Source organism: Passer domesticus, chromosome 21 (genome assembly GCF_036417665.1).
Source record: "Passer domesticus isolate bPasDom1 chromosome 21, bPasDom1.hap1, whole genome shotgun sequence".
Classification (NCBI taxonomy): Eukaryota; Metazoa; Chordata; class Aves; order Passeriformes; family Passeridae; genus Passer; species Passer domesticus.
The window spans coordinates 6629843-6652878 of NC_087494.1; the positions used below are offsets into that span (position 1 = coordinate 6629843).

A 23036-nucleotide genomic window follows, 5' to 3' on the forward strand; every position below is an offset into this window, starting at 1 on the left:
GGGGGCTTTGGGGAGGGTTCCGGGGGTGTGGGGAGGGGTCTTGGCTGGGGGATCGTGAGGTGTCAGGGAGGCTCTGGGGAGGGGTCCTGGGGCACTGTGGGGGGATCTGGGGAGTGGGGAGGGGTCCTGAGAGGGGTCTCGAGGGGGGTCCTGGGGGTGCTGGGGGGACTTTGGGGTTCCAGGGTGGTCCTGGGCCAACCTTGGGGGCTTTTCAGGGGGATTTGGGGTTCCCGGGGGAGATTTGGGGATCCTGGGGGTTCCCAGGCCCCCCCCCACTCCCGTGTTTGGGGGTCTCCCATGGTGCCCCCTCCCCACAGAGCTCCGAGGGCCCCTGAGGTGGCTCCTGTTCCACCGGCCGGTGCCCCTGACCCAGGACGGCCCCAGTGAGTCTGGGGGAATTTTGGGGAGCATTTTTGGGAGGGTTTTTGGGGATTTTGGGAGGGCTTTTTTAGAGCTTTGGAGGGTTTTGATGGAAGTTTAGGGGGAATTATAGAGGGTTTGGAGAGAATTATTGTGTTTCAGGAGGTTATGGGATTTTGGGGGTTTTGTGGATTTGGGGAGTTTTGGATTTTGGGAGATTTTGTTGGGGCTTGGGCGGGTTGGTATTTGAGAGGGTTTAGTGAAACTTTTTTGAGTTTTGTTGGGTTTCACTGGGATTTTGAGGGATTCTCTGGGGTTTTGGAGGATCCTACTGTAATTTCTTGAGGAATTTGGGATTTTTAGTGGAATTTGGGGGGGATTTGGGGGTCTGGGGCCTTTGGGGTTGTCCCAGGGTTTGCGGAAGGGCTGAGAGGCATCAAAATCTCCTTAAAAGCCCCAAAAGTCCCAATAAAACTCATGAAATCTGAAATAAATCTCACAAAATCCCATTGGAACACCCTAGAATCCCAATAAAAGACCACAAAATCTTTTGAAATTTCAATAACCCCCAAAATCCCAATGAAACCCTGCAAATCCCCCAAAAATGTCCCCTAAATCATAAAAAGTCCACAAAATCTCCCCCCAAGACCCAAAGAAATCATGGCAACACCCAAAAAACCGACAAAACCCCAAAAATCCCACAAAAATTCTGAAAAATACCAAATCCCCAATGAATCCCACTAAAAGCCCCCACAATTCCAGTGAAATGCCTCAAAATCTCATAGAAATCCCAATAAAACTCCCAGAATTTCTGAGAATCCCAAAAAAACCCCAGGAAAATCCCAGTAAAACCTCCCAAAATACAAAAAAAAAAAAAATTCAATAAACACCCCTAGAAAAACACCCCCCAAAAGCGCCAATAAAACCCCCAAAATCCAAACTCCCCAAAATCCACAAAACCCCCCAACATTTCCCACCTTGTCCCAGCATGTCTGCAGTCATTCCCAGGCGCTGCCAGTGGCCCCAGGAAGGTGTCAGTTCTCCCAGTGTGATCCCCCAGTCATGCCCAGAATATCCCAGGTGCCTCCAGCATGCATCCAGTCCTGCCCAGTTCCTCCAGTTTGCTTGCAGCATGATCCCAGTTTCTCTCAGGTGCTCCCAGTAGCCCAAAGTGTGATCCCAGTCACTCCCTTTCAATCCCAATATGATCCCAGTAAGCTCCAGTTGGATCCCAGTCACATGCCAGCCCTCCCAGTGTGGTCCCAGTATAATCCCAGTTGCTCCCAGTCAGGCCCAGTATGGGGGATGATGTGCAGGGTGTGTTCCCAGTCGCTCTCAGATTCTCCCAGTATTAGTCCAGTCCCTCCCAGTATGATCAAGAGATGAGCCCAGTGTGCTCCCAGTCCCTGCCAGTATGAACCAGTTGTGCTCCACATGGTTCCAGTTGCTCTCTTTCACCCTCCCTTTTGTTCCAGTCACTCCCAGTATCTCCCAGTGTATCCCAATTCCCTCCAGCATGTTCCCAGTCCCTCCCATTATTCCCCAGTATGATCCCATTTGCTGCCAAGCACTCCCAGTCAGCCTCAGTGCAGTGGCACTCAGTGCCAGGATGATCCCAGTCACCTCCAGCATGATCCCAGTTGATCCCAGTAGAAGCCCAGTTGATTCCAGTCACTCCCAGCATGCAGCCAGCCACTCCCAGTTGCTCCTGTCATGATTCAGTTGCTCCCAGCTGCTCCCAGTCACCCTCAGCATAATCCCAGTCACTCCCAGTAGATCCCATTTGCCCCTAACATGGTCTCAATTGCCTCTGCAGGCTCCTGCTCACTCCCAGTATGATCCCAGAATGGTATCAGTACAAAGCCACTGCAGTCCAAGTATGATTCCAGTATGATCCCAGAACAAATCCAGTACAGTCCCAGTCACTCCCAGTATGATCCCAGCAGAGCCCAGTCCCTGGCAGTGCTGCCAGCGCTGGGATCCCGCAGCCCTCTGTGCGTTCCCCCCTCCCGGATGTGCCGAGAGGAGCCCCAAGGGCTGGCAGTGCCCAGGCAGGCTCCCCAGCAGGGCCCAGTTTGGATGTGGGGCCCCCAGTTGTCCCAGTTTGCCTCTCCTTTTGCCCGGGCCGGCTTCCCCCCTTCTCCGCAGCGGCCGGGAGCAGCCGAGAGCCCCGCGCTGCCCGTGCCGAGCTGTGCCGGCTCCAGCCCCGCTCCTGCCGCGGGCTGCGAGGGCTCCGGGAACGGGGCAGCGAGGGCGTCGCTGCTGCTGGGGGAGGAGGAGGAGGGAGGGAAGGGAAGGGATGAAGGAGGAGGAGGAGGCGGGATTAGGGAGGAGGAGGGTGGGAGGGGAGATGGAAGAGGAGGGGGAAGGCGGAGAGAGAGCAGCCAGAGAAGGAGAAGGAGGTGTGGTTAGGGAGGAGAAGGGTTAGGAGGAGGCGGGGGGATGGAATAGGAGAAGGGGCAGGAAGAGGAGGGACAGAGGCGGATCAAGGCTGAGCAGCAGGAAGCACGCGGTGGAGCCCTCCGTGCATTCGCAACCCCCACCTGTGGGATCATCGCCCCGCATCGCGCAGGTGAGCGGGGAGGGGGAGCTTGGCTCCGATATTCCGGGGGGTCTCTGGGCTGGGATGTTTTGGGGGGATGTTTGGAGAATGAAGAAGTGCAAGGCTGAGCGGAAAAGGCCCCTTGGGGGGACATCGGGGGGTGGCGGTGGCGGCTGGCGGCAGAGGCAGCCTGGAGGAGCAGAGCCCTGTGTCCCCCAGGAGCCTAAAGTGGGGAGCCCAGAGAGGGGGGAGCGCCGCCATTGGCGGGAGCCTGCAGAGGCTGGAGAGGGGCAGGGGGGACTCCTTGGAGCCCCTGCAGCCCAGAGCAGAGCATGAGGGGAGAAGGGAGCCCAAAAGGGAGCCCGAAAAGCCCCGGCACCCCTGAATAGGCAGAGCGAAGAGGGGGCAGCTTTTGGGATTGCTGGGACTGCCAGCAGGCTGGGGAGGGCGGGCACCGAGGAGAAGGGGGACCCCCAATGCAAGCGTGACCCCAGCAGCTGGGAGAGGGGGAACCCCGAACACCAGAGGGGAGGGACTGGCATGGGGAACTCCTGGGGAGGGTTTTTCAGCACTGAATCTTTGTGTTTGGGAGGTTTTTCTTCAGCCTAGGTTGCTGGTGACTTGTAGAAATGGACTTGGGCAGAGGGACCTTCAAACTCAACGTGCTCATCCCTTGTTTTCCTCAAACCAGGATTTCCCTTTGCCAACCCCAGGGAGGCTGTGAAAAAGAGGAAGATGCCCCAGGACACTGAGGCAGGTGAGGAGGAAGTCAGTGCCCCTTCCTTCCTCTCTCCTGCTCCATCTCCCAGCCCAGCACAGCAGAACCTCGTGGCAGAGGCTGTTTTGAGCAGCTCCACGGCGCAGGAACCCAACGGGGAGGAAAAGCCTCGGAGATGCCGCACGAGGAGGGGCTGCAAACGCAGATGGCGGGGATGTGAGGGGGAAAGAGCCAGCCTGGGCCGGGAAGGCGGCCGGAGATTGAGCCAGCGCTCGGAGCTGGTGGTCCATGATGAGGTTCCTGATGGGGAGAAGCCCCACACGTGCGAGGAGTGTGGGAAGAGGTTCAGGTGGAGCTCCAAGCTGATCATCCACCAGAGGAGCCACACTGGGGAACGACCCTACGAGTGTGGGGAGTGTGGGAAGAGCTTCACCTGCAGCTTCAGCCTGATCAGGCACCAGGTTGTCCACACTGGGGAATTGCCCCATGAGTGTGGGGAATGTGGGAAGAGCTTTAGGTGTAGCTCCAACCTGATCCAGCACCAAGTGATCCACACTGGGGAACGGCCCTACAAGTGTGGGGTATGTGGGAAGAGCTTCAGCAGGAGCTCCAACCTGATCAGGCACCACAGGACTCACACTGGGGAACGGCCCTACGAGTGTGATCAGTGCAGGAAGAGGTTTCAGACCAGCTCTGATCTCCTCAAGCACCTGCGCACGCACACAGAGGAGAGGCCCTTCCGCTGCCCCGACTGCGGGCAGGGCTTCAGGCGGAACTCCCATCTTGTCAGGCACCGACGCATCCACACTGGGGAGAGGCCCCACGAGTGTGAGGAATGTGGGAAGAGCTTCAGGCACAGCTCCACCCTGATCCAGCACCAGAGGATCCACACTGGGGAACGGCCCTACGAGTGTGGGGAGTGTGGGAAGAGCTTCAGACATCGCGCCAATCTGATTTTGCACAAAAAGATCCACACTGGAGAGAGGCCCTACGAGTGTTCTGAGTGTGGGAAAGGGTTTCGGATTAGCTCTGATCTCCTGCAGCACTATCGGATTCACACAGAGGAGAGGCCCTTCTGCTGCCCCGACTGTGGGAAGGGATTCAGGCACAACTCCACCCTCATCAGGCACCGGCGCATCCACACGGGGGAGAGGCCCTACGAGTGTCCCCAGTGTGGGAAGAGCTTCTCCAGCAGCTCTCACTTGACCCAACACCAACGGAGGCACCGGTGAGGGAAGCCCTGCGAGTGCCCCGAGTGCGGGAAGAGCTTCGTGCGCTGCTCCAGCTCCATCCCCCACTGCAGGACCCACGCTGGGCACAGCCCTGGTGACCCACATTCCCTGTGATCCATGGTGGGAACACACCTGGGTGCTTCTCCTTTTGGTTTGGCCTTGATTTTCTTCTGATTCATCTTTATCCCTTAAAAACAGCCCAGACTGGCTTAAATGAAAGAAACTGATTAAAAATGTCTATAGTCCCACCATTTCAGAGGTGTTTGAGGGGCAATTTAGGATTTGGGGACACATTCTGTGTGGAGTGCCCCTGTTGCTAAGAGGCAGGAATTTGATCTCACCCCTCTTGTGTTGCTAAGAACTCCTCCCTTCACCCAAGCCCTTACTCCACCCCTGGGATACCCTATAAAATCCCCCTGGCCCTGCATTTGCCCTGTCTTTTGGGTTTAAGAAATGGATTCTGGAGCTTTCTGAAACCAAGACCCGCCTCGTTTGTTCCTGGCACCGGCAGCTGCAGCCTCCCTGGACACCATGAACTCTGGAGAATGGGGGCAGCCAGTGAGGACATGTCCTGGATTGCAAGCTAAGTGTGTGTTCTGTTTGCCATCTGCAGAGGTGGGTCACTTATCTTCTGTTCATTGGGCAGTTTATCTCTTCCACAACCAATCCTCCCTCCAGGAGATAGCTTCTGTCAATAATTATTAATTACCTTCTGTTAATGGGCCAGTGAGTGTCACTGCATGGCTGATAAAATGACATCATGCCACTGGGAGATGCTCTGCCCAGTGGGAGGAGCCAAGCATTTCTTCCTGAGTTTGGAACATTGCAGCAGCCTTTTCCCACTGGATTGCCAGAGGAAGACCAGGCCCTTCTACACCACCACTGCACCTTCACAGGAAAACTCCACCCTTCTCCAGGATCCCTGCTCCAACAGAGCCACACCTGTCACTGCAGGAGTGCTGCAGCCACCATTCAATGGGACTGCTGCCAACACCCTGACCCACAGGGTGTCAGGTTGTATTCTGACTTTGTCAGTGGTTTGTTTTTTTTTTTCTGTTTGTGCTATTGCATTTATATTTTTAATTTTTCCTAACAAGGAACTCATATTTCCATAGCTTTGCCTGAGAGCCCCTTAAGTCAGAATTATAACAATTCAGAGGGAGGGGGTTTACTGTTTCCATTTCAGGGGAGGTTCCTGCCTTCCTTAGCAGACACCTGGCTTTCCAAACCAAGACAGGACAGCACGACTGGCACCCCGTAAGTCACCCCCTGATGGCCACACCTTGTGGGACCCCCATCTTAAAGAGGAAGACCCAAGAGCATCATGGCAAGAGGCCAGGTTTGAAACATAAATTTAAGGAATTTAGACATTTTAGAGGAGCTAAGATTTTAGTTAGAGATAAGCTTTATTGGAGTTAATTAAAATAAATAGGTAGGCCTTGATGAAGTTAAGAGTTAGTAATTAACTAATAACGGCTTGCTTGTCAGCACAGTGTTTGGTTAGCTGGGTTTATAATGAAGAATATAGAAACTGACAGATAGCTTTTAGGAACATAAGACAATTGTGGGCCTCCTGTGTTCTGAAACCAATTGAAGACAGAGAATGGGAGTTCTACCAAGGGTTCATTTGTCATATTTGCATTGTAAAGGTAGAAAGGTCAGAATGAGGAAGACTTCATTTACTTCCTCATTTTGGGATGCTCCCCATGAAAGGGACCCCGATCCATTTCAAAGAACAAAGTACGCATGCTTAATAGATTTTGAACTAATTAGCATATGAAACGGGGAATGGGATGTACCAAAATTATGAATATGTGTTTGTATTTTGGGGATTCAGTAGTTGTATGGATGACAGGACTCTGTAATCACCTGTAAATTGCAGTGTGTATTTGGGAGCTATCCCACACACCGCCCGGCATTGCAATAAACATACACTTTCTAGCTTTAAACTGTTTAGAGAGTTTTTGTCTGTCACAGTTGGATATCGGTGCTAGATCAATATCCATATTTTTTTAATAAATCACTTTGGTGACTGCAGCAGGACATACTGCAGTCTCTGGCCGTGGGGCCAGTGGGGGTCCGGGACCCCTCTGGGCGCCCACCCAGGAATTTCTGGGAAGGGGGATCCTGTGAACCTGCTGCCTACCTGGGGAAAGACCAGGACCTGCTGGAACCACGGACAAAAGGGATGTTTCTCTTTAGGGAAAGGTACCTTATGATATCAGCAGTTAATAGGACGCGGGAGACGTCCCGCCTCAGTGGTCTGTTAACCCGTGTCCCGCAGTGGGGACCAGGGCTCTGGTAGTCCGTGTCTCGTAGTGGAGACAATGGCTGTGGTGTTGTGAATTGGGATTGGAGCAGGGGTGGCTCTGGTTTCAGTTTGTAGTTTAAAGGTGCACCTCAGTGACTCATCATTTGGGTGGTTAGTCCGAATTTTTGGGACGCGAAGGGTCCCATTGTGGGTGGCAGACAATCCTGGTTGTGCCCCCAGTGTTGTGTGTGTGTGTGTGTGTGTGTGTGTGTATTGTAATCGGATCTGTGTTTGTTTCATGGTTATTGATTTTGTGTGTTTAGGTTGTAGATGCACCGTATTTGTTGTGGTTTGTGGGAGTTTGTATTGTAAGCATTATCATTTGAGTGATATGGCCTGTGTAATTAACATTTGTAAGTGTTTTTGGGAGTTTTGTAAGCTTAAAGTTGTAAAAGATCTTTGAAATCCCTGCCTGCTTGCAGAGGGACACTGACACTTTTGTGTGTGGTAATATTTTAAACTGCTGATGGTTTACTCACCCACCCCCCAATTCTTGTGGAGGGATTTGTGCTGTGCTCTAGCCAAAGTTTGCGTGATTTTCAGCAGGACCCTGTTAAAACTTTTGTTGAGTGTGCTTGGAGTCGTGAAAAACCGCTCTCTGTTTCTTTTTTGTGAGCCTAAACTATTAGTGTTAGGAGTCAGGTCTCTGCAAGAAAAGAGCAATTCAGTTTAGCGGCTTTGGTTGTATGCAGAAAACAGAGAGTCCAGAACTAGTGCTGGCAGAGGTAGCCGAGAGACTTCTGTGGTGCCCAGATACGCAGCTGAACTCCATTTTCTGTAACATTTTCAATCAAAGGGTGAGAGAAATTTGGTTAGCAGTCCAAAAAGCTTTGGAATGGGTTATAGTAGTGATTCACACAGCTCTTGGTGCAGCGTGGAGTGGTCAACTTTCTGCCAAAACTCGACTGATACTTTGCAAGGTTTCCATCTGTCCGTTGGTTACATCATGACAAGAGATACGCTTTGCTTTCAGCTGCTCACTGTCTACAGTGTATGAAAAGTTGCTTACAATTTTTTAATGTATTTTAATAGTAATATACCCGGAGCAAAGCTTAACAGAGGACCTGATTTAATAAATTATTAGTAACCTGCAACTTGGGCGGAGTACCTAACTACATGGTGTGGTTTCATTAGATTGAATCAAAAGGAGTTTTCCACTCCTTGTTTGTAGAACTACAAGTTCTTTCTCTAACAGCTGCTGCTCTGAGCTCTACCTTTCAAGGACTGCTAACCCTTTATTTTTTTAGAGGAAAGAAGAAAATTAATTAACAAGCTGTTTTATCCCTTTTGTTTGCTAGCACAACTATATGAGCAGGAACAGGAGGCACAGGAATCGAGAACCTGGTTCAGGGGTATTCCCCTGCCCAAGGAAAGATTGCTGCTGTGATCTGTGGATTGTGTTTCGGTGTGCAGTCTGTCAGGACTCGTGGGTCTGGCAAGGGTACAGGTGGTTAATACCTAACACTGGAATTTGTCTCTCTGTTATATAAAGGAACAAAAGACTGCCCAGATAACTATACGAATTTTATTGGGAACTGGTCGAGAGGTATGGGATAGCAGTAAAATATTTGAGTTGTTGGAAAACGGGGTTTCAGGAACCTTAAAGAAAGCAGTGGAAATTCTTAGAATTGAGTGTGGCCAGTATGTGTACCAAGGGAATACCAAGTGAAACTTAAGAACTGGGATAAGATGAAAAGACATTGTGAAAAAGAGGATCCTAAACATGGGGGCAAATGAGAGCAAAGAGATTCCCTGAGGAAGCCCTTTAGGGTGTATTTTAACACACTGGAAAGAGCTGGTGGGCTATGGTGGCAGTGAAACTAAAAGGGAACTTGTCAAACTTTCCACGTAGTGGTGGCCAATCTAGAGACTTGATGGAGGAGTGAAGTGGCCAGCAAATGGTACACTGGACTATTAGACTGTGTTACAGTTCATGCTTTTCCTTAGGCGGGAACAGAAGTGGCAAGAGGTGACTTATGCTGATATGTTTTTCAGCCTTTGAAATCACCCTGAGTGGCAAAGGGATTGTGGGATTAAGCCTCCATCTGATCCACTGGTATTGGATCCTCTTGAAAAGGATAATAAAGCTAACAGGGAAAAGCTGAAACAGTGTTGTAGCACGTGCTCCATCCAACAGAGATCTTAGAACAAGAGACAGTAGAGGCACTTTTACCACCCCCTAGAAACCAGGAAGGAGGCAGGGTAGAGGAACGAGTAAAATTGGAACCCTCACCAACGTTAGCCTCCCCTAACTTATCTTCTGGTTCATCTGCTCTGGGAAAAACAGTAATTGAGGGAGGGGTTTCCCCACCAACTCCTGAATTAAGGGAACCATGGAGGCTTTACCCACTGTTGCCTAGTAGTGATAGGGAATGGGATGAATCTGAACCAAGTCCTGAGCCTTCCCTGCAAGGTCCAATAGCATCAAGGACCAGAAGGCAAACCAGACTGAACCCACCCCCACAAACAACTAGAAAGCAAACTAAAGGAGTCATACAAGCAGCCTTAAGGCAGGCTATAACCTGTAACGGGGAACCGAGGATGATTAAGATCCCCTTTTTCTCAATGGATTTGGAGGCTTGGGAAAAGACTGCTAAGGGTTATGGGAATGACCCAATAGGGGTTGCTAAAAGGGTAAAGTTTATGGTTAAGCAGCATTTACTTGATTGGGCAGACATGCAGTTACTACTTGATGCCTTAACAGAAACAGAGAAGCAGTTGGTTTTGAAGATAGCCAAGGATTTAGCTGAAGATGCTTGTGCACCAGCATGAGAGGATATCAAAGATGTATTTCCCCTTCAGGATCCGATGTGGGTTCCCAATGAACCCGATGAATGGGCACAACTTAAGAGATACCAAGACTTTATAGTGAAAGGACTAGAACGAGCAATTCCTACAACCATAAATTGGTCAGCCTTATATGCTGTTAAACAAGGTCCCTCTCAAACACCTTCGGAATTTTTGGATCACCTGTGGGATGCGATGCGGTGATATACCACCCTGGACTCTGGATTGGATGAAGGAATACAACAACTAATAAATTTATTTTTAGGACAATCCACAGGAGATATCAGGTGGAAACTTCAGAAGATCCAGAGCCCAAATAGCCAAGACTTGGAGACTCTATTGGATGAAGCATGGAGAGTGTTTTGTAATCGGGAGGGAGGATATAAACCAGGGATGAAGAAATTAGTAGCAGAAGTAAGGGAGGGAGAAAAGGAGAAAAGTGAGCAAGACCTGCCAAGACAAGGACCACCCCGACTGGGAAAAGATCAATGTGCAATTTGCAAGAAATTTGGACACTGGAAAAACCAGTGCCCAGAATGAAGAAGGGGTGATGAACAGAGAAAATGCGATTGGGGGTGGGGGGAAAGGGTGGTTGCTCATGTGAAGGAGGACTGAGGAGGACCTGAGGGCCCTACCCTAGGGGACCCTCTGGTTGTAGTTAAACTGGGGAACAAGGAAAATAAAGTGGAATTTGTAGTGGAGACAGGGGCAACATTGTCAGTGTTGAATAAGGCCCTAGTAGCTCTAACAAATGATTATGTTATGGTAAAGGGGGCTACTGGTCAATCTGAAAGAGCATATTTCTGTAAACCATTAAAGTATAAATTGGGAAAGCAATGGGGGATTCATCAGTTTTATATATGCCTAATGCTCCATCTGCACTTTTGGGCAGGGATCTGCTAGAGCAGCTGGATGCAAAAATAATATTGAAAAATGGAGAAATTAGTTTGGAGGTAAAGGACCAACAATATGTGGAGCTGTTAAGCCTAATGTTAATAATGAAAGAAATTGAAATTGTAAGTGAAGAAGAGAAAACCTTCAATAATATAATGGATCAAGTGTTCCCTGGGGTATGGGCTTCTAATATACCAGGGAGAGCAAAGAATGCATTGGCCATACAAATTAAGCTCAAGGAAGGGGAATGACCAGTAAGGGTTAAAAAATACCCCCTAAAGAAGGAAGACAGAGAAGGAATTAGCCCAATCATAGAAAACCTTTTGCAAATAGGACTGTTAAGAGAGTGTCAGTCTGATTTCAATACCCCTATTTTGCCAGTAAAGAAGCCTGATGGGTCATACAGGTTAGTACAAGACCTAAGGGCTGTTCACAAAGTAACTGAAGACTTGTATCCAGTAGTTGCTAACCCTTATACCTTGGTAACTCGTTTAACACCTGAACTAACCTGGTTTACCATTTTAGATTTGAACCATGCTTTCTTTTGCCTCCCTCTCCATGAAGCCAGCCAGAAAATTTTTGCATTCGATTGGGAGAACCCCAAAACTGGATGGAGGAAGCAGCTCACATGGTGTGTATTAGCACAGGGGTACAAGAACTCCCCACTGTATCTGGGGAGCAACTTGCCAAGGATTTAGAGTCTTGGGAACCTCCACCAGGAGAAGGGCAGTTGCTCCAGTACGTGGATGACCTCCTAATAGCCACCCAGACCCAGGGGACACGTGTGCACTAGACGGTAAGCCTCCTAAACTGTTTGGGCCTGCAGGGGTATGGAGTATCCCAGAAGAAAGTCCAGACGGTGAGGCAAACAGTCATTTACCTGGGTTATGAGGTGAGTGCTGGTCAAAGGACCTTGGGGCAGGATGGCAAAGAAGCAATATGCCAGACCCCAAGACCTCAGACACTGAAGGAGCTGAGAACCTTTTTAGGCATGACAGGGTGGTGCAGGCTATGGATTTCTAACTATGGGTTACTTGTTAAACCTCTATATGCCCTGATCACGGAAGGGAGCAGAGATCTTCAGTGGACAAAAGAAGCAACCCAAGCCTCTGACCATCTAAAGAAGGCCCTCATGTCAGCTTTGGCTCTAGGACTTCCAGACGTGAGTAAACCATTTTTCCTGTTTTCCCATGAAAAACAAGGGATTGCCCTGGGAATATTAGCAGAGAACTTAGGCCCATACCAGGGAGCAATGGCCTATCTCTCCAAACAGCTGGACACGGCAGCTAAAGGATGGCCAGAGTGTCTCAGAGCTGTTGCAGCAGTGGCAGTGAACATCCAGGAAGCACACAAATTCACCCTGGGCCAGAAAATGACTGTGCTGGTATCCCACACGGTGTCTGCAGTCGTTGAGGCAAAAGGGGGACATTGGCTCTCCCCACAGAGGTTTCTGAAGTACCAAGCTATACTAGTAGAACAAGATGATGTTGAAATTGTGGTAACTCACATTGTGAATTCAGCTTCCTTCCTCAATTGGGTTATGGGAGAAGCAGTGATCCATGACTGTCTGGAGACCACTGAAGCCACTTTCTCCAGCTGCCTGGATCTGAAGGACACCCCACTTGCAGATGCTGAGACCTGGTTCACTGATGGAAGCAGCTATGTCATCAGTGGAAAAAGGCACCCTGGATATGCGGTTACCACAAGCAGAGAGGTAATAGAGTCTGGACCTTCACCAGCAAACACCTCTGCACAGAAGGCTGAAATAATAATCTTAACTTGAGCCTTAGAGCTGGCAAAAGGAAAAGAGGTTAACATCTACACAGACTCAAGGTACATGTTTGGGGTGGTTCATTCACATGGAGCCATTTGGAGAGAGAGAGGACTGTTGAATTCGCAAGGGAAGAATATTAAACATGCACAAGAGATACTGAGACTACTAGGTGCAGTACAACTACCTGAGAAGGCAGCCGTCATGCACATTAAGGCACAGCAAAAAGTGAGCTCTGAATTGGAAGAAGGGAACATGCTGGTGGACAGAGAAGCAAAAGACGCAGCCAAAGGTGAGGTATTTGAGGAGACAGTGGAGGCAACATTGATCCCAGATGGAAAAATTTCTATTGAAGGTAAGCCAGTGTACAATAAAAAGGATAAGAAATTTCTTAAGGCAGAAAAAGCAAATTATAATCAAGAAGGATGGGCTGTAACAGAGGAAGGGAAACTTGTAGCGCCTTCCTATTTGCTGTGGTCATCAGTGCAAAAAGAACATGAAAGAACACACTGGGGAGTAGATGCCCTGTACAGCCATTTGAAAGGAAAAATTATGGCCAGGAAACTCCAGGGCACAGTAACACAGGTAACTCGTCAGTGTAGTCTTTGCCTCTGAACTAATCCTAAAAACATCCCAAAGCCTAAAGTTGGACAAATTGGGAAAGGTTGTGGACCTGGGCAATAGTGGCAAATCAATTTCACAGAATTACCCATGAAGGGGGAATATTGTTACCTCTTGGTATTGCCTGATACCTTTTCAGGTTGGCCAGAAGCTTTCCCCACTAGGACAGCTAAAGCACGAGAGGTAACCAAAGCACTGTTGCAAGAAATAATCCCGAGGTTTGGGGTTCCAGCCACCATATCCTCAGACAGAGGGCCGCATTTTGTTTCCAAAATTGTGCAGCAAATTAGCCACCAGCTGGGGATAGACTGGGAGCTGCATACCCCATATCATCCTCAATCGAGTGGCCAAGTGGAAAAGATGAATCATTTGATTAAGCAACAAATTGTGAGATTGAGACAAGAGGCTAACCTGCCTTGGCCCCAGGCTCTACCATTAGCATTATTGCCAATTTGGACAAAACCAAGGACAAGAGAAAAATTGAGCCCTTTGAAATATTATATGGGAGACCATATGCAGTTCAAGAAGGAGCCACACCTACACAAGCAGGGGAGGAAACTGTACACAAGTATATGGTAGCCCTGAAGAAACAACTGAGCGGAACTGCAAAATATGTGGCTGGAGCTCAAAACAGAGAATTGGAAGGACCAGGACATGATGTACAACCTGGGGATTATAGATATGTTAAGTCTTTGGCAGAAAAGACTCTGGAACCGCAGTGGGAAGGACCATTCCAGGTGCTCCTCACTACCTTTGCTGCAATCAAGATCAAAGAACAGCAGGCCTGGATTCATCACTGCCGAGTGAAGAAAGCCCCTGAGGAAGTCTGGAAAGTGACACCAGGCGACAAAGAACTGAAGCTGAAGCTCACCCGGAATAGGGAATAAATGGACTTGGAGAAATCGTGGACATGATGGAGAAGGTGGTAACTATTATAGCCATTGCCATGGTTGTGACAGGAGCCAGTGCGATACCACGCAGGTACAACGTAACTGGGATGTACCGGTGCCAAGGGAGGGCCTGTGATCCCCACTCTCGTAGGGCCCTAAATGAGATCCTGAAGGTCACAAATGCAGGTTTGTGGGAAGGGAGAAATGTTTGGGGATGTAACTATGCATTTGTGCAAGGTGGGTTCCATGAGGCTTACCATCCGCCTATGAAACTCATTTGGATTAGCTCTGAATGCTGTGACAAATGTTTGAGTAAGTGCCCTAAAAACAGAAGGGTCTGCAATAAGAGAGTATGATCTTGACTTTACTGAATACCATAAGAACAAGAGAAGAACTACCCCACCAATGCAAAAGAAAGCTGTTCCTACCCAAAGGCCAGTTATCCAGAAGCAGAAGAGCAGCTTATAGTTCCTGTGATTACTAGAATTGGGCCGTATGCTATGAAGAAAACAGGAATTCAGAGACTGCTGGTTAATCCAGAATGGTCTCTGAAGCGAGTAGAAATGGGAATACAGGTAAATGCTTTACCTGGACATCCGACTAGAGTGTGCCCTATTTCTCAGAAATCCTTTCATGGACTGGACCACTTGGCTTCAAAAATTAATGTCCCCTAACTTTAGGAGTAAAAGAGATCTCACTGGGCTGCTAGGGACTGGACTGGGAGTGCTAAACACCATAGATTCAGAAGTGTTGATGAATAAATTAACCACAGTGGGGAGTGACTTAGTTAAATTACAGCAACCTTTACAATCCTCCCTGCTAGCACTAGGTGACAACCACTGGAAGTTCTCCAAAGTATTGCCAGAAAGGAAGAACACTGAAGAACAGGACCATGAGGTAATAATTAATGCATTAGGCACAGCCAGTGAAAACGTCTCACTAGCTCTTGGGTGTACTCAAGCACAACTAGGGATGCAGTCAGTGGCTGCTGCATCATCAGGGAGGGCAGAGAGGGAATATTCCCTGCTGAACTCCACAAAATTGTTTGGGATAGTGCATCCATATGGAAAGGGAACTTGGTGGACTTTGGCCAACTTCACTTAAAACCCTATGACTAGTAAAGTAACAGCCTTTGTTTCAACAATACGTAATGCATCAGTGAGCTTAATTCACCCAATAGTTCCTCTGGGACTAAACCATGAAGGGACTGTGTTGTATTCTTCTGAACATAGAACGTGGGTACGAGAAATTAGAGGAGAGTGGCAGACCATCAACCTAGAGCCCTGTTCTATGAGGAAGCAACTGGGGTACATATGTGAGGGGACATTAGAAAGTGATCAAGACACATGTTTGGACACAGACCAAAGCATTTGCCACTTTGAAACACATTCAGGCAATTAGACAAGTTTGCTTGTATATATAGGACAGGGTTGTGTCTGTCTCAGGACAGCATGCCCCACCGTAATGATATGAAGAGATAAGGGGTCTGGAATCAAGACACGACTCGATACGAGGTATGCATCTTGTTTGATTTATTGATAGGAAATTGATAGGCTCTTATATAGCATTGTTATCTGTCCATGTGGCTCAAGCGTACATATTATTGGTTAAAAGGGACTGTCCAGGCGCCCTGACCCATGCTATGATTGGTGTAAACCAGCTGCTCATGCTTTTCTTGGTTCTACATTCTTTCTGTCCTGTGGTCTGCTGCTATCTTGTGTAATTGCTGCCTTGTGGTTTTACTGGTATCTCCTGGTGTCTAGCTAGCTTAGTCTGCTGCCATTGTGTAACTGTCCAACTTCCTCTTATCTCTGGTCCAAGGACATTTCTAGGACTGTCTGTTGGCTTCAGGCCTGGGTTATGCACTCCTTGTAAAAGTCCGTGCCCTCTCTTTGCTAGCCAGGCAGTAGAAATACTTTCTGTATGAATACTCTCTGCAATGGACCTGCCTGTACCTATTGTAAGTTAAAAGAGTTCTTCAGTGAGTGGGGAATAGAACACAAGAAAGGCATACCTGCAAATCCCACAGGACAATGCATTGTGGAAAGGACACATCAAACCCTCAAAAGAGTCCTCAGTCAGCAGCAAAGAGAAACAAAAATCAAATCTCCAGTGGAAAGACTTTGCAAGGCTCTCTATGTCATCAACTTCCTGAACTGTACAACATCAGAGCCTGACCCCCCCAATACTTTGCCACTTCTGAAATACCACCCAAGCAAAGCTCACTGAGAAACCACCTGTGCTAGTGAAGGACCCAGAAACACATCAAATTTCTGGGCCTTTCCAGTTGATTACCTGGGGAAGAGGGGATGCCTGTGTTCTACTCCCATCTGCTCCAAGATGGTACCCAGGAAAAAAACATAAAACCATATCTAGGCACTGCAAAAGCCACTCCCACAAACACTGACAAGAATTCCCCAGAGTCAAACACAAGACCTCCTCAAAACCAGACCAGTTCTGCCTGGAGATGAAGACATCGCCGAATGTCCACATACAGAAGAAAAGACCATCCCATCACAGGACAGCAGACAAAACAGAAAGCTGAACAACATTCTGCTGCATCAAGCCATAAGCCAGACACAGCCTGAACACAAAATTGTTCTCTGAGTTATATGTTATTACTCTTTTTTACCCTAAAAAACCCTATTATTTCCATTTCTCAACTCTTATCAAAAACCACTAACCTTATATCCCCCCCCCATCCTTAGCTTATGGAAAAAGAAAAAAAAAAAAAAAAAGAAAAAGAAAAAAGGGGAGGGGAAGGAACAGAGGAAAGGAACAAAGGAGAAAACCCTAACCCTCCCATCCCACCATCAAGATAACAAATTTTGCTTATATTCCCTATCAGAAGCCCCATTCCTGTCCAGAGATGAAAAATGTCTCCGTTGGTGCTGTCCTCACTGCTGCCTGGATGTTCCTCACCGTACCGTGTGCCATCACCTGGATCAGCCCACAGCCTGGCCACAATGTCTGGGTAACCTCAGCAAGGACATTCAAACAGGATAACATGTGCTTATCCATGGGAAGCATGGATAACCCACTGTCCACATGTCTGGTAGGAAGTCCCTTCGCAGCCGATGACTGGCCCATCTATAACTCAGAGCTCCTCCTCACCACAGGTAAGAGACCCAACCTGGTGGATACCTGGGACCAGTGGACAAAAATGCTGCCCAGTGCTCTCGAGGAACCCCAAGAATTGGACCTGATGGGGTCCTCCAAGGCAACATACTGTGTCAAATTTTACTTTAGATGCCCAAAGAATAATTGGCCAGAAATTGACCAGAACAAAACCAGATACGGAAAAGACACATCACCAATTAACAAAGCCTATAACCCTCCTGATTGGTGTAATTACACTGCTCATGTGATCTCTGTGTCATCTCTCCATCCCAAAGTACTACCCAAGGGAACATTTCTCATCTGTGGTGACTGAGTATGGGCTGGGATCCCCTCATGGCTACAGGGAGGTCCCTGTACGCTTGGAAAACTTTCTACCCTCACATCAAATAATACCTTGCTTCATAACTGAAAAAAAGAAAGTGAATGAAAATGCCATAAAAGATCCTACACAGAATTTGATGAAAATTGCAATCCCAACTTATATGATTGGAACAAACCAAAAAGGATTGCTGTCTCGCTATTTCAACCATGGGTAGCTGCAGCTAAAGCCCTTGGTGAAATGACTCACCCTGGGTGCTGGCTCAGTAAGCAAGCCAGTGCTACATTGGCTGCCCTGAGCGATCTCTTAAAGGAAGAAGAAACCACAAGAAATGCACCACTCCAAAACTGAGCAGCAATTGACTTCCTGCTGCTTGCCCACGGACACGGCTGCGAAGACTTGGAAGGGATGTGCTGCTTCAATCTCTCTTCACTCTCGGAATCCATCCACACCAACATCCCAAAACTGAAGGAACTTGTGAAGGACTGAAAAGTAGAAAACAACCCAGACTGGGTCAATGACCTTTTCAGTCAGTGGGGATGTACAGGATGGGTTGCATCTTTGGTTAAGGGAATGTTGTGGATTTTCCTTGTAATTGTCATTGTATTAGCTATGTTCTCAAGCCTTTTCCATTGCTTTAAAAGAACTGTAGGGAATGCCTTTTTTTCTAAATACAGAAAGCGGAGTTGTGGCAGGCACAGGGCCTGCACTGCCTCCCTGGCATTCAGCAGCCTAAGACAGGAAATGCCGGGTCATGATGACTGGACCTAAGAAGCCCCTCTTCCACCCTTGGACCATTGCTTATCTCTCTGTAAGCCCATAGGTCACTTTTGCTTCTACCCTTACTATTGGACTGTTTCTAAAACTCCTGTACCCTGTATAAAGCCCTACTTCTGCCCTGTTCTGCAGAAGAGCTGTCCCTGAGACCTTCTCAGAAGACATCAATAAAGACATCTCTGTGGAACCTCACACAGCCTTCTCCTCTCTCTCCCAGCATCTGCCAAAGGCACTCAGCAAGCCAAGAGCTGAAATCACAAATGAGCTGAGAATCACTAAAGAGCTGATCTCACTAAAGAGCTGAGCTTGCTAAGACTGCCTGCAGCTCTGGGGCCTGCCTGAGGGGCCCGGACAGGTCGTGCTGAATTGGACTTCTCTGTCTTGGGCACCCACGGCAGCCGGGGCCAGGGAGACCCCGAAATGCCGGAGTCGCCTCAGGGACAAGGTGGGCATCGGGCACAGCTGGGACTCCATGGTCTCACACAGCTTTCCCAACCTGAATGATTCCATGAGTCTGTGATTCCATGAAGGGATGTGTCGCCCTGATTTTTTATGATTTTCTAAGCCTTCTGATGTTTGCATTCTTGTATGAAACTTTCTCACACACTTTCTGTAAACAACTTATTGTTTTGCATTCTTTTATGGAGGAGGAGAAATTTGATGGACTGTTGGTTTGTCCAGTGTCCCTGGAGAGGTCGCACTTTCACCCTCCAATCCTCTGTCACCTTTGGAATTCTATAAATGTAGGAGTCAGAAAATAAACTCTCTCTTTTCCCTGCCTGAGAGCAGCAGCGTGTCTGCGTCGTGTTGTCTTGTGTCCTGTAGCGATATCTGGTGACCGCCGAAGTGTACTGCAGCCTAGGCTGGAGGCAGAGAGTTCGGGCTGTCGGGTGAGATTGTGCCGGTTGCCCCTTCCCTGCTGGGAGCTTGGTCTGCTGTCCTGTGATAGCGGCACCCCTGTGGGTATCATGAGTGCGTTTGGTGCGTTGGGTGCGTGGAGACGGTTCCTGGAGGCCAAAAAGATCTCCGTGCCCTGGAGTGATTTCGAAAGACTGTATTACTGGGCTAAACAGCAGGGACTCTTTTCCGGCCCTGGGGGGGCGTTCTGTCCGAAGGTGTGGTCTCGCGTGGGTGACCACCTCGTGCGTGAGATGGTTGCTGGTGGTCCTGTCAGCGTGGGATTGATGGTGGAAACATGGGAGATATTTGGTCAGGCTGTATGGGGGTCTGAACCTTGCAGCTCTCAAGGTTCCCAGAGAGACCTGTCCGTCTCGGATGGGGACGAAGGGGAATCTGAGGTTTTGAGCGACGCAGAGGCTTCCCCCGCCTCCCAGTGGGGGGAGCTGGGGGACGATTCCACCTCCGAGGGTGGTGGTTGGTCCTCGGAGGAGGATCGGTCTCTCACCCCTCGGTTCCAGAGTGATCAGCCGGGGGGCGGAGTCCCGCGGGTTTCTGGGGGTCCCGGGGAGGCAGCTCGACTGACTCACCCTGCCCCGAACCGCGGAGTGGAGGGGCGGCCGTCGTCCCCTTGTGCCTTCCCGGCGCTCGGGGGCGATGAGGGGCCCCTGGGTCAGTGTCTGGTTTTGTTCGGGTCTGATTCGGTGACAATGCTCTGTTCGCATTGTGGTAAGTCCACAACATATTCCCTGGAGCCGGCGGAAGCAGGTTCACCCGCTTCAGATTCGGGCCCGTCTCGCGGGGGGACAGTTTCTCCTGTTTCTGAGCCTGAGCAGCCCACCGGGCATGCGCAGGCGGTGGAGGCTGCCGGAGGCGGGGCGTTGGTCGGTGCTCGATCTCGTCCCATCATGGTGGGCGGCATGCTGCCTCGCTTTGTTCAGCGGAGGCGGAGTCGGCTGCGGCCTCCCGTGAGATGGGGCGGGTGCTGCTAGGGGCTGTGCCAACCTCCCTTGTGCCGCCCCGCGCTGACGTGGCTCCGCGAGCCGCATCTCTCCCTGTGTCCCGTCCCTCCCCTGCGCGGGAGACGGGTGGCTCCGCGTCGGGTTTGCGGTCTGTGCCGGCGCCTGCGTCCACTGCGGCGCCCTCTGCCGGTGCCGTGGCGGACGGCGCTGCCGGGGGAGAAGCTGGTTCGGCCCCACAGTCCCCGCCTTCCGCGGGGGCTGCGGCGCGCCAGGGCGCTGGGGTGTTCACCTTTAGCGCGACTGCTGACGCGGCCAGCGGGAGACCGGTGTTCTCCCGGGGTCGCAGATCCTCCCTGCTGGGTGTGTGGACTCTTCCCCCGTGCCAGGTGACCGTGCGTCCGAAGGATCCCAGACGATTCTGGGGGGAAGTCGGAGCTACGGCTGATGAGATGCGTGAGCCTGTCTCCTCGCAGCGTCTGCAGGATCACGGAGAGGGCTCCTCTGGCTCTGCTGGTGCTGCGGGGGATGCGGGGTCGAGTGCTGTCGCAGTGCCTCGCAGTCAGGCAGTTGCTCTTGTTCCCGTGGGGCCCACGGAACAGGACACGGCAGGTATTGCGGCCTTGCCAGAAGGCCCCCAGGCTTTTCCTGTGATCAGGGGTCTTGCTCATAACACTTATGAGCCTCTGCCCTTCAAGACAAAGACAAAACTCCGTGAGACAGTTGCTCGACACGGTCTGGGCTCTTCTGAAGTCATGCACATGCTTCGCATGATTTCTCCTGAGGTGCGCACGCCTGCCGATGTCCGTGACGTTGCGCGTGCTCTTTTTGATCTCAAAGACGCAATTTGGCGTCTTTGAGACCAAGTGGGCTCGCTTGGCAGCCACTACAGCACAGCATAATGCCACACTGGGGCTGCAGGATCCCAGGAGAGTGGCTGACGTTGACATGCTGATGGGTACAGGCAATTACACTGAGCCTCAGGGACAGGCTGGCTTCTCTCCCTCCGTGCTTGAGCAGTGTCAAGCACTAGGCATGTCGGCAGTGGTTCAGACCGTAGAAATGGCTGCTCCAAGGCAACCATTTGCAACCATTGTCCAGAAGGCTGATGAGCCTTTCATGACATTCGTGGGGAGGCTGGCTGCCTCAGTGGAGAGGCAGCTGACAAATCCGCTGACAAGAGAGGCTGTGATTGCGGACCTAGCGAGGAGCAACTGTACGGCAGACTGTAAGAGAGTCATAGACGCTCTTCCTGGTGGGGCTACTGTCTCGCAAATGACAGAGGCCTGTTCGGTCATAGGTCCCCCTGTTCAGAAGATGGCTGCCTGGGTTACTGCTGCGCAGCCGGCCTGGGCAGCGCCACAGGGCTGGCAGAAGCAGCAGGGGAATGCTCAGGGCAGCAAGAAACGGGGGAAGAAAGAACAGAAGGAAAAGATTCCTATGTTTCTGTGTGGTCGGTGTGGAAGACCGAACCATATGACAAATGTCTGCAAGGCAACGGTTCATGCTAATGGCCAGGCACTGCCGGGCTCGGGAAACGGGAAGCGAAGCGCGAAGGGGAGACGCGCTCAGACACAAGCTTCTCTCCAGACCCCGGAGCCGATGGAGGTTTGCTCAGCCGGCTTGCAGCCGGCACCCACGGCTCAGCGGGTGTAGACGTCTGCACAGCAGCAACAGTCGTGTTAGAATCTTGTGAAGTACACAAGGTTCCCCTAGATGCCTTTGGTCCCTTGGGTGGGGGCATGAGTGCTCTCCTGATGGGGAGGTCTAGTGCCACCCTTCAGGGCATCGTTGTGCATCTGGGGCTCATTGATGCAGACTTTACAGGGCAGATTTGTGCCATGGTTTCCACACCCACCCCACCGGTCACGATCCCGAAAGGGACACGACTTGCTCAACTTGTGCCCTTTAAGTCCTCTGTTTGCAGGGCAGTGGACCGGTCGCGTGGAGCTGGCGGCTTCGGATCCACTGGGCCGCCTCAAGTGCACTGGACTGCTGTCCTGACCAAGGAACGTCCTGAGATGATGTGTGCCCTGTCCATTCCTGGTGTGACGCCGGTGGAGACTCGCCTTCATGGGCTTCTTGACAGCGGCGCTGACATCACGGTTCTCTCTCTTGCTGCCTGGCCTCCAGACTGGCCCCTGGATCCGGTGGAGACGCCTGTCAGGGGGCTGGGGGGAACGGCGCAGTGTTACGTGAGCCAGCAGCCCATGCTGGTCACGAACCCAGAGGGACAGACGGCCTGGATCAGGCCGCATATTACTTCTACTCCTGTTAACCTCTGGGGGAGGGATGTTCTGTCAGCGTGGGGGGTGTGCATCGGGACGGGTTTTTGATGGGGGCCACTGCGATGAAGGGCGCGGACTGTCCTACGCCTCCTATACGGTGGTTGGTGGACAAACCTGTTTGGGAAAACCAGTGGCCCCTCCCTCGAGATAAATTGGTCGCCCTTCGGAATCTGGTGCAGGAGCAGTTGGACCAGGGTCATTTGGAGCCTTCTACCAGTCCCTGGAACACTCCTGTCTTTTGCATCAAGAAGAAATCTGGGAAATGGAGGTTGTTGCAAGACCTCCGAAAGGTCAATGCTGTGATGGAAGGCATGGGAACATTGCAGGCGGGCATGCCATCGCCTGCCATGCTCCCTGCCGATTGGCCGGTCCTCATTGTGGATCTGAAGGATTGTTTCTTCACGATTCCTTTGCATCCCAATGACAAACCGAAATTTGCCTTCTCAGTGCCAGCAATTAACAACGCTGAGCCAGCACAGAGGTATCAATGGAGGACCCTTCCTCAGGGCATGCGCAATTCTCCGGCCATGTGCCAGTGGTATGTGGCCTG

At 50.5% G+C, this 23036-nt stretch overlaps 1 protein-coding gene across 1 annotated transcript in view; it reads left to right on the top strand.

Moving 5' to 3' along the window:
* Positions 1-2735: 2735 nt before the first annotated feature.
* LOC135284517 (zinc finger protein 271-like) overlaps positions 2736-23036 on the top strand; it is a 523404-nt gene continuing 503103 nt past the window's right edge. The window contains exons 1-2 of the mRNA XM_064396070.1: positions 2736-2932; positions 3594-4793. Of these exons, the coding sequence (XP_064252140.1) occupies positions 3638-4793 (1156 nt within the window). The 5' untranslated portion in view covers positions 2736-2932; positions 3594-3637. The remainder of the gene's footprint in view (positions 2933-3593; positions 4794-23036) is intronic.